General features: G+C 36.4%; 2 protein-coding genes across 5 annotated transcripts; both read right to left on the bottom strand.

The window, feature by feature from the left end:
* Window positions 1-799: 799 nt before the first annotated feature.
* On the bottom strand, window positions 800-5,545 carry tmtops3b (teleost multiple tissue opsin 3b). Of its 4 annotated transcripts, XM_059544687.1 has the most exons (5): window positions 5,493-5,545; window positions 5,031-5,416; window positions 2,068-2,396; window positions 1,173-1,403; window positions 800-1,091 (listed from the first exon to the last, which is right to left on the bottom strand). In XM_059544687.1, exons 2-5 carry the CDS (start codon window positions 5,386-5,388, stop codon window positions 873-875), a joined length of 1,137 nt encoding a protein of 378 aa, XP_059400670.1. In that variant the 5' UTR covers window positions 5,389-5,416; window positions 5,493-5,545; the 3' UTR covers window positions 800-872. The 4 variants fall into 4 exon arrangements, with proteins under 4 accessions (XP_059400670.1, XP_059400669.1, XP_059400671.1 ...); XM_059544686.1 differs by lacking the exon at window positions 5,493-5,545 and having other exon boundaries at window positions 5,031-5,475; XM_059544688.1 differs by lacking the exon at window positions 5,493-5,545 and having other exon boundaries at window positions 822-1,083; window positions 5,031-5,475.
* A 2,447-nt stretch (window positions 5,546-7,992) lies between these two features.
* LOC132132283 (transcription cofactor vestigial-like protein 1) lies at window positions 7,993-10,512 on the bottom strand. The gene is made up of 4 exons (XM_059544658.1): window positions 10,377-10,512; window positions 9,256-9,440; window positions 8,792-9,181; window positions 7,993-8,057 (listed from the first exon to the last, which is right to left on the bottom strand). The coding sequence occupies exons 2-4, from the start codon at window positions 9,437-9,439 to the stop codon at window positions 8,014-8,016; spliced, it is 618 nt and encodes a 205-aa protein (XP_059400641.1). The 5' UTR covers window position 9,440; window positions 10,377-10,512; the 3' UTR covers window positions 7,993-8,013.
* Between the last annotated feature and the right edge of the window lie 33 nt (window positions 10,513-10,545).

Raw genomic sequence — 10,545 nt, 5'->3', positions numbered from 1 at the left:
GTATAGTGAATGGACTGCTGAGGACTGGGGCAAAGTCATATTCTCCGATGAAGCCCCTTTCCGATTGTTTGGGGCATCTGGAAAAAGGCTTGTCTGGAGAAGAAAAGGTGAGTGCTACCATCAGTCCTGTGTCATGCCAACAGTAAAGCAACCTGACACCATTCATGTGTGGGGTTGCTTCTCATCCAAGGGAGTGGGCTCACTCACAATTCTGCCCAAAAACACAGCCATGAATAAAGAATGGTACCAAAACACCCTCCAACAGCAACTTCTTCCAACAATCCAACAACAGTTTGGTGAAGAACAATGCATTTTCCAGCACGATGGAGCACCGTGCCATAAGGCAAAAGAGATAACTAAGTGGCTCGGGGACCAGAATGTTGAAATTTTGGGTCCATGGCCTGGAAACTCCCCAGATCTTAATCCCATTGAGAACTTGTGGTCAATCCTCAAGAGGCGGGTGGACAAACAAAAACCAACTAATTCTGACAAACTCCAAGAAGTGATTATGAAAGAATGGGTTGCTATCAGTCAGGATTTGGCCCAGAAGTTGATTGCGAGCATGCCCAGTCGAATTGCAGAGGTCCTGGAAAAGAAGGGCCAACACTGCAAATACTGACTCTTTGCATAGATGTCATGTAATTGTCGCTAAAAGCCTTTGAAACGTATGAAGTGCTTGTAATTATATTTCAGTACATCACAGAAACAACTGAAACAAAGATCTAAAAGCAGTTTAGCAGCAAACTTTTTGAAAACTAATATTTATGTAATTCTCAAAACTTTTGGCCACGACTGTATATGGCAGTAACAATGTAATTTCCTGTCCCTCTAAATATGGTATTGCATGGATGGAACGTTCATATCCCAGGCTTTTATGAAGCACAATGCACCACAAGCACCAAAGTCATGCTACCTCTTTGTACTGATGCCCTCTGGGTCCCAAACTTGTCTGGGCTGTCTGGCGGAGATGTAGCATCATATGACCCCATAGGGATACAGTCCCGTTGAGCACCGCCTTCTTCTGTATGAAGGGTGAGATGGGCTGGAGGTTCTGGCCCACATCTTACTAAAGCTATAAAACACCTGTAAAACTGGCAGTAAATATAGATTTGACAGTAACACTGGTCTAAAAGAATCATTTGGATACAAATATTATTATGAGAAACACATACCTGATTATTGAACAGAACATATATGATGGGGTTCAGAACAGTGCTGCTTTTTGCTAGTATGGATGACACAACGCTGGCTGTGGGGCTGACAATACCGACGCTGAATGTGCCAACCAATGCCATGACCCCGTACGGCATCCAACAGAGCAGGTAACAGGACACCATGGAAACCACCATCACCAGCACATGCGTTTCCCTCCTCTGTGCAGCTGTCTGATTGATCTTAGCAACCTGTGAGATGAGGAGACACACTTTGAGATTTGCTTTTCAAAAAATAACTGCAACCAGGCTGGATTGGAACACTATATTGAGAATGTACCCACTCTCAGGCAATCCAAGATGTAGGTCAGTTTGTTTCATTTTTGGAACAGATTTACATCACTTGCTCACCAATGGATCCTCTGCAGTGAATGGGTGCCGTCAGAATGAGAGTACAAACAGCTGATAAAAATGTCACAATAATTCACATGTAATCCACACAACTCCAGTCGATAAATTAACAATATTTGAAGTAAAAAGATGCCTGTTTGTATACAAATGTAATGCTAAATTTCTCCAAATCTGTTCTGATAGCCTGAGGGTGCATAAATCTTCATATTTGTTTTTTTGCATTTGTTCAGACAAGACCTACGGGGATCTGCACATTTACATACTAAAATGCCCAAATCTGATCCTGCTGTATATATAATTCACAGAAGCAATACATAATGATGACAATGATTGTGTGAAAGACTTTGGTTCCAGACAGTGGCTTGAAAATGGCTTAATTTATGGCGAACAAACGTTTGGCTAGAAAGATTGATGAGCCTTACTAGAAAAGAGCTCTTTATCAAAATAATTGCTTCTACTCCCTCTCTCTCACTTTCAACCTTTTCCTCTTTCACTCTTCTCTCACCCCATGAATGGCAATAAGGATCTTCCCGTAGCAGTAGACCATCAGAAGAAGAGGCAGCAGCAGACAAAAGACAAAGAGGCAGATGACGTAAGATCGTGTTTCTGGGGAGGGCTGGTTCCACTGGACTGAACAGGTGGTGCCGGGACCCTCAAGACCATAGCTGCTCCAGCCGAAGAGTGGTGGCACTGTCCACATGAGAGAGTACAGCCAGCAGCCTGTGATGAAGAGCCAGGCCTTCCTATAGTCAGACACATCTGCTTTTGAACAGCAGAGGATGGTGCTGTAACGCTCGTATGACAGCACAGCAAGGGATACCAGTGAAACAATGCCTGTTGATATTGGATAAAAAGACAAATAAATTATATGTTCATCAACTATTTTTTTTTAATTGTTGTTTGTTTTATAGTGCACATTACTTTACTTAATGTAAAAAAACTTTAACTTCACATTAGATAAAATGGCTATTTGACAGGTTGGTGAATTTCACTAAGCAATCAAGAAGTATTTGTACACTTAACTACCCAACATCCTGAGAAAATTTCTGCATATTTTCATGGAATTTCCCCCAGAAATAATCAAACAAATACACAAATAAACCAAATTTATTTTTTTACCTTTTAAATTCTTTTTAACAACCATTTTTAAACTATGTACAAAATTATTACACATCTAGGGGCAGTTGTAACATTGATATGTTTTCACTAATTAGGACAAGACTATAATTAAATGCAAGTTAAATGCATTAAGTCAGTGTTACAATTGCTCCCTTGGTTACTGATTGTAACAGTGTTTGGGGGCAATTGTAACACTGAAAAATGAGTCGTATTAACCCATTGTATCTCAAATAAAAGCCTATCTCAAAGTAATCAATTTACTGCTGTCTTATCAAATTTATCTACTTTACCAGACGTGAGATTTGATCGTAGCCACCGCTCACGTCCATATTGATAAATTCCAAGTTTTGCGTTGAAACAACCCTAGGGCGTAGATTAAGCGGGGGACGCGGGGGACGTGTCCCCCCCCACTTTTAATATCACGGAAACTCGTCCCCCGCACTTTTTCGGTCAAGCATAGAAGTTTTCAAGAACTGGTGTGAATAAATATAGATTTTAACTCAAAGAGACAGGACAGTCTGCGCATGACCTGATGTTTTATTCGGACCCAGAAGAAGAGATGAACATCACAAAGCGCTAAACTAACATGCAGTGTGTGTTTCATTCATACTCGAAGCCAGAGGGCGCTCTCGCACAGAAATTCATACCAGGAAACTCCTAATATGGACAAAAGCGTCCAGCTATCGCTGTATGTTTTCACAGAAAAACAGACACTTTTGGAAACACGAACATATTAAACATACGATTGCGACCATATGGTTTTTCAAGTCATCTCCAGCAGATGATAAATAAAGTATATGAACAATGCAGTGCCAATTGACATAGCATTTATTACATCATAGAAACTATTCTACCTTATGTGATAAAAGAAAAGTGTTTGTAGTATATAAACAAATCATTATTATTTGTTATTGTCCAGCAGTTATAGATTTCTAAGCCAATTCAAAGCTAGAAGTTAGAGAAAAATTAAAGTTGCTTATAGTATCCACTACCAATAAAAAGTTTTTCAACAGTAAGCTTGTTAATGTTTTTTAATGAAGTCTCTTGTTCACCAAGCCTGCATTTATTTGATCCAAAGTACAGCAAAACAATAAAATTTTGAAATATTTTTACTAGCCTATTCAAAATAACTAATTTCTATTTGAATATATTTCAAAATGTAATTTATTGAGATTTCAAAGCTGAATTTTTTGCATCATTACTCCATTCACACGATCCTTCAGAAATAGTTCTGATATTCTGATTTGCTGCTCAAAAAAAAAAAAAAAAAAAACACACAAAAAAAACTTATGATAATGTTGAAAACAGTGGAGTAGATTTTTTTTCAGTTTTCAGGTTTCTTTGATGAATAGAAAGATCAGAAGAACAGCATTTATATGAAATAGAAATCTTTTGTAAAATGACGTCATCATTACTTTTGCCAATTTAAAGAATCCTTGCTAAATAAAAGTATTATTTTCCATAATTTTTTTCCAAAAAATAAAAATTATACTGACTCTAAGCTTTTGAATGATAATGTTGCAAAAGCTTTTTATTTCAAATAAATGCTGATCTTTGGATCCTTCTTTTCATCAAAGAATACTGAAAAAATTTACTCATATGTTTTAAATATTGATAATCAGCAAATCAGCATATTACACTGATTTCTGAAGGATGAGACACTGAAGACTGGAGTAATGATGCTGAAAATACAGCTTGGATCACAGGAATAATTAACATTTTAAAATATATTCAAATAGAAAACAGTTATTTTAAATAGTAAAAATATTTCACAATATTACTGCTTTTGCTATATTCTGGATCAAATAAATGCAGGCTTGGTGAGCAGAAGAGACTTCTTTAAAAACCTTAAAAATCTTACTGTTCAAAAACTGTTGACTGGTAGGCTATATATATTATGTTATATTGTAATGTTTTATATTATATTGTAATGTTTATATATATATATATATATATATATATTTTTTTTTTTTTTTTCTGTCCCCCTCACTTCTGAAAAGATGGATACGCCCCAGCAGCCTACGCCGAATTTTCTGTCGTTCGTTTCGTAAATGGGTCCCAATAACTTTATACATGGTGCACTTTCGGATTAAAATTTTTTGCAGGATGTTTTCATTCACTTAGAGCTGTGTTACACACTGCATGTAAGCTAATTTTCCAAAATCCATAATAGGGGCACTTTTAAAAAACACAATACTCTGAAACTAATGAATCCACGTGAACCGCGAGTTAGCAGCTTTTGAAATGGACCCAAGCCAGTTAATGTTGCTTGTTTTCTATAACGTCCAGATAAAAATAATCACATTTTGTAATCAGTAGAACATATTAATGTATTAGATATTAGCTTACCGAACAGCGCGTTGGCAAAGCCATACCACCTGCAGCCATGAACTCCCGTCAGCCACCGGCCGTGCACAGACGCGGCGAAACTTAAAGGTGTGCCAAAAATACAAACGAGCATGTCGCTCACACTGATGTTCAGCAGTATTAAATTGATCGGAGTCCTCAGGACATGAAAGCGGGCGAAGACCAAAAGAACAAGAAAGTTATTTAGGAAACCGAAAACTAAGATTATTCCCAAACACACTGCCACTACAGTGTATCCCGTGCGGCTGAACCCGGGCTGATCTACAGGAGTCATGTCGAGCTGACTGCCGTTCTCTATAAAGGACTCTCTGAGGAACATAAAACAGCGGACAGTAACCATAGTAGGCCGAAAAGAGCACACCTGTTCTCTGTAACGCAGAAGATGAAGAAAGATAAAGTTAGTTTGACTCTCAGGTTGTTTAAATGCCATATAGACCCACAGACCCGGTTCACTGTCGCCCCCACCTCAGCTGAACGCGACCCTCTCCGTGTTCAATCAGAATGAACGCAGCAACTTAATCACGCTTATCTCATAGACAACATGGCAAGCCATTTTAAAATTTGTATTACATAATTTTATTATAACATATATTATTATATCATATTGTTTTAATTATTAGTAAAAATGCAGTAGTGACTAGGTCTTTTATAGTTGAATGAAATGTTTTATATATATATATATATATATATATATATATATATAGTAATTGAACTATAAACTAGCCATTCTAATATTACATGCATATAATTTGCCTTTAAACTGTCGCTTCTGGTCAAAATACTAGTCATGCATAATAACAACTTCCTATATCTGTAATATAACATAACTATCAGATTATTTAGTTTTAGTCAGTGAAAATAAAATAACTAGTCACTACTGTATTTTGATAAATATAAGTGATATAAAAGAAGTTATTTGTTAAAGGAATAAAAATGAAAGTAGCTTGCCACAAAACCCATATGCAATTTAATGAGGTGGAGTGTCTTTAGCTATTTTGTCTAGAAAGGAACTATTAATAAAGACTGACATATTAGAATATCTCGCATATCTCCAGAGGATTCAGACATTGTCTGAAGATTGGAAATATGTGGCTCCAAAGTCCATTTATTAGTGAAGTGAAATGAGGTGTGGCCGAGTATAGTGACCCATATTCAGAATTTGTGCTCTGCATTTAATCTATCCGAATGCACACACACACACACACACCACACACACACACACACACACACACTGTGAACACACACCCGGAGTGGTGGACAGCCATGTGCTGCGGCGCCCGGGGAGCAGTTGGGGGTTCGGTGTCTTGCTCAACAAAGTCGTGCAACAAAGTGGGTGTGCATATTGTTTCTCATGGTTGTTCCGCAAATGTGTTGAATATCACACATGACAGATTTAGACTGAATGTGCCCCTGTTGTCCTCTTGTTTTGGCATCAACCTGATTTATTTACTCCACAAGAGAACAGGAAAATTAGGGCAGATGGGAGAGAACTTAAAATGTGCCAAGGCATCAATAATCAAATAGTGAGCTTGCTAAAAAGACAAGTTCTACCATCTGGTCCAGTATAATCCTTTTTGCTGTGATCTAGAGATGAGAAGTGCATTCCACATTATTCAGTCAGCCATAAAACTGTCCTTGTATTTGCTTTCTTAATCCAAGTTTCTGTGTTCATAATTACAGTACATTGCACCCTGCACACTGAATATCCTGTTTCAAATATTGTTTTGAGTGATGTAAAATTACTTAAGTAATATGGGTTAAGAAAGTTGTTTAATGCATATTTCAATCACTAAAAAAATAAAAAAGTGTTCAGTATAGCATGCTTGAGATTTCTGCTAGAAGTTTAACCAAACAAAAATATATTTTTATCACTCTCCCAAAGTGTAATTAGCAGTAATACACATTTTTGAGTGGAAGTATTAGTCCATTGGATGCATGGTTGAGTCTTTATCCTCAAAGAAATGTCTCCTTTAAATGCAAATCAATGCTTTGAGCAGTAGATGCAGAAAACAGACTTTTTTCTTTATATTTTTGTAATGGTTTTTTTACATTTTACAAATGGCCTGCTCTTACAGGAAAAAAGGAAAGTTTATAACTGCAGACCTGCTGAAAATCAAATGTCTAAATGTGTAAAGTATGAACAAAAGGATCATTTTCATGTAGGATTTATTAAACAGGTCACCTGTCTATTCATACTGAAAATATACTACTTTATACTATTCTTGAGAATAATTGAGGAAATTCATCATAATTGTGCAAAGCCTTTAGCTGTTCTGTCATACTCGTACATCAAAAGTGAAGGTTTGTGACAGGGAAATACATCACAGCTTTGAGGGGGAAAGTGTAAAGCAGGTTTTGCAAACAGGTTTTTAAAGAAGAAGTCCAATAATATTTGCACGATTTCAGAAAAATTTATTTTTGGTTTGCTCATGTCAGTTCACTTTTGCCATAGCATTAGCTTTACTTGGCCTTCTGTGTAACCTGACCTAGAGAGTTGACACACTGGTTGAAGTTTTTTTTTTTCATCCCCAAGGTATGGGCAACTTTTCAGAGAGAAAGTTTAACTTAAAAGTAACTATATAGAATATATTTTCCTGACAAATGACTATAGTTTTTGAATTGCTATAGTAATAATATGAACTTTCAAAACACAGAAACCTATACACAAAGAAAGTTTGGTAAACTATAATTGTATTACAAATTATATAAATAGACTTTACTTCCTCATTCACCCATTAAATAGCTTAGAGAAGTGAATTATTTTCAATCAGGTATTCTCTTATGTCCTACTACAAGATCCTTCACATGCTCATGGCTAAAATAAGCAATTAACCGCTATTCATCTCTTGAGGAATGTTTGATACCATGAATATAATGGTTTGAATAACTATGCCAGATGTTCTAAAAGCACAGAATTCTTAAGCTTATAATAATGTAAACACAGGCAGAGCCAGAAATCACTTCTTCAATACCAGTACAAATCCTTAGTTATTTCTGAGACAGGCACACCTGAAAAACACAAGATGATCACAAATAAATAATTTATCACCACATTTACAAACCCTTATTTTATGTACTGCAATTAGAACGGAATAGAATTTACCAATTAACAGTATTCATAAAACAGCAGACGAAAAGTACCCGGATGTACTTGGCTTAAAGGGATACTACACCCAAAAATGTAAATTCTGTCATCATTTATTCACCCTCAAGTTGTTCCAACCTGTATGAATTAATTTCTTCTACTGTACACAAAAGATATTATTTTGAAAAATGTGGCTAACTAAAGAGTTTTTGGTCCCCACCGACCATAGAATTTTTTTTCTCCATACTCTAGAAATCAATGGGGACCAGCCACTCTTTTGGTTACCCACATTCTTCAAAATATATTCTTTAATGTGCAACAGAAGAAAACTCATACAGGTTTGTATAACTTGAGGATGAGTAAATGATGACAGAATGTTCATTTGTGGGGTGAACTATCCCTTTAAATAGATTAATTTCAGAAGAAGCACCTAAGGTGCATCCCAAATGTGTGTAATTTGCACTGTTCTATGCCATTTTGTAGTATAAATAGTGTGAGTATTTATTGCATTTAAGTAGCCAACCATAGCATTATAATTACAATACCATAGCGATAATTACTAGCTGACTGTTCATTATATTTCTTATTTAACAATTGATTTCCTGTGCACTTGCATTAGATTAATTTGTGAGCAAACAGTTAGCTATGGCATAAGTACCTGAATCTAGGCTGATCCTGCTTCCATCTTTAAAGGCCGTCCCAGAATTCCACTCTGGTCTGGTATCTGATTTTGAGTAGGGCGAGATCATGATGCCCCCTGTTGGCCGATCCATTTGTAACAAGTTCAGGTAAGAGTTGGCACTGCTCTCAGCAGCCATGGGCTGTTGGTAGATTATATGAGGCAGTTCGAAGGCCGTGCCCTGTCTGGATGGGCATGGCCAGAGGGATGACGATGATGATGATAGTACTGAGGGATTCACAATAACTCCCTGGGATGGAGGTGTAGGTTCCATGGACGTCAACTGGGTCAGCTTTGAGGAACCAGAAGTGTGTGTGGACTTAGGCCATGTTAGACCAGAAGAAGTCCATGATGATGATGATGGTACATCTGGGAAAAGAAATGCATTAGACTCAAAACAGACACATACATGTATGGATAGATAGACAGACAGATTAACGCACTAGCTTTGGAAGTCCTATTGCTGTCCTTGGCTTTAGTACTGAGGTCTTTAGGTGTGGTTGCTTTATTCAGGGCACGGAAAAAGTGCTCATCCACTGCGGTGTTGATGTCGCCTTGATAGTATGTAAAGAGCCGAGGAGGATCTTTACAGTTCTCTGAGCGCTTTAACACTCTGTTCTCCATCATCCTGATTTAGGAATACAACATAGATGGATTATTTTACAAAACAGGTTCCATTTGGGTCCCCTATTTAAAATGAAAACTATGAAAGAGACTTGTTCCTCACATCACATAACACTATATGGAATGCAAAAACTTTGAAGCACGGTATCTCGTACTGTAACTGCTCAGAATGCAGATAAAACCTTATAATTCCAAGATGACAAATTTACTATCCTATACATAAAAAATAGGAAACACTGTAATTACACCATTCTGTCAAGGAGTGAATTAACGATTTATCTTATGTATCTTACAACATAAGCCCTAATACAATGATTCTGTACAAGAAACTAAACCATTTTTTCAAGCATTTTGTAATTTCATAGCTTTGAGTACAAGGATTTTCATGTTCAATTAAATGAAAAATTTTGGTTTCCACAAAAATATCAAGCAGCACAATTGTTTTCTACATGAAAAGATTTTTTGAAAGATCATGTGACACTGAAGAAAATGACTGCTGAAAACAATCTACATTTTGAAATATATTACAACAGGAAACTGAAATCTTAAACTGAATTGTATATATTTCACAATACATGTAGCCTCTGTGAGCATAAGACTTTTTAACAATATTAAACATACCAACCTCAAATGTTTAAAAAGTAGTGTACATTAAACTATATATGAATGTATCTTAAGATGGCACAGTGCCATTTATTAATATTTAAACATTAATTTGATAGAATATTTAAACCTCACCCATCAAAACTAATTATTTCATATAAATTAGCTCTTTATTTATTCTAGAATTAAACATACAACAACAACAAAAAACATTAAGTCCACACTTCTAAATGGGAACGAGCTATACAGTTCCTACTTATACTTTAATTATTAATTTCTCTTTTGAAACAGGGCTTCAAATGCATTCACAAATAAATCAAAACCCCAAACTGCTTACCGAACTGAATCCAGCCAACATTCAGCCACCGATCATACTAAAACAAAACGAATATACTACGTGCAGGAGGTGCTCTTCTTTACATGTTCTCTGAAAAATGCACCTGAGCGAGTTGAACAAGGTCTCTCGAACAGATAAAACCACAGCTGTCATTAGACTTACATGGAAC

Source organism: Carassius carassius, chromosome 49, assembly GCF_963082965.1.
Source record: "Carassius carassius chromosome 49, fCarCar2.1, whole genome shotgun sequence".
NCBI lineage: Eukaryota > Metazoa > Chordata > Actinopteri > Cypriniformes > Cyprinidae > Carassius > Carassius carassius.
The sequence above is the reverse complement of the archived record's forward strand: the minus strand, read 5'-3'. Positions and strand labels throughout refer to the sequence as shown.

What these genes read in the sequence shown, in the direction of transcription:
- LOC132132283 (XM_059544658.1), bottom strand. Translation starts at nt 9,439, where the DNA reads ATGATGGAGAACAGAGTGTTAAAGCGCTCAGAGAACTGTAAAGATCCT. An exon ending in CAATAGGACTTCCAAAGCTA is followed by an intron (nt 9,182 to 9,255) that starts GTGCGTTAATCT and finishes TTCTTTTCCCAG; the next exon opens with ATGTACCATCATCATCATCA. An exon ending in CAGGATCAGCCTAGATTCAG is followed by an intron (nt 8,058 to 8,791) that starts GTACTTATGCCA and finishes TGTGTTTTTCAG; the next exon opens with GTGTGCCTGTCTCAGAAATA.
- tmtops3b (XM_059544687.1), bottom strand. Translation starts at nt 5,388, where the DNA reads ATGGTTACTGTCCGCTGTTTTATGTTCCTCAGAGAGTCCTTTATAGAG. An exon ending in TCCTTATTGCCATTCATGGG is followed by an intron (nt 1,404 to 2,067) that starts GTGAGAGAAGAG and finishes CTCATCTCACAG; the next exon opens with GTTGCTAAGATCAATCAGAC. An exon ending in ATGTTCTGTTCAATAATCAG is followed by an intron (nt 1,092 to 1,172) that starts GTATGTGTTTCT and finishes ATTTACTGCCAG; the next exon opens with TTTTACAGGTGTTTTATAGC.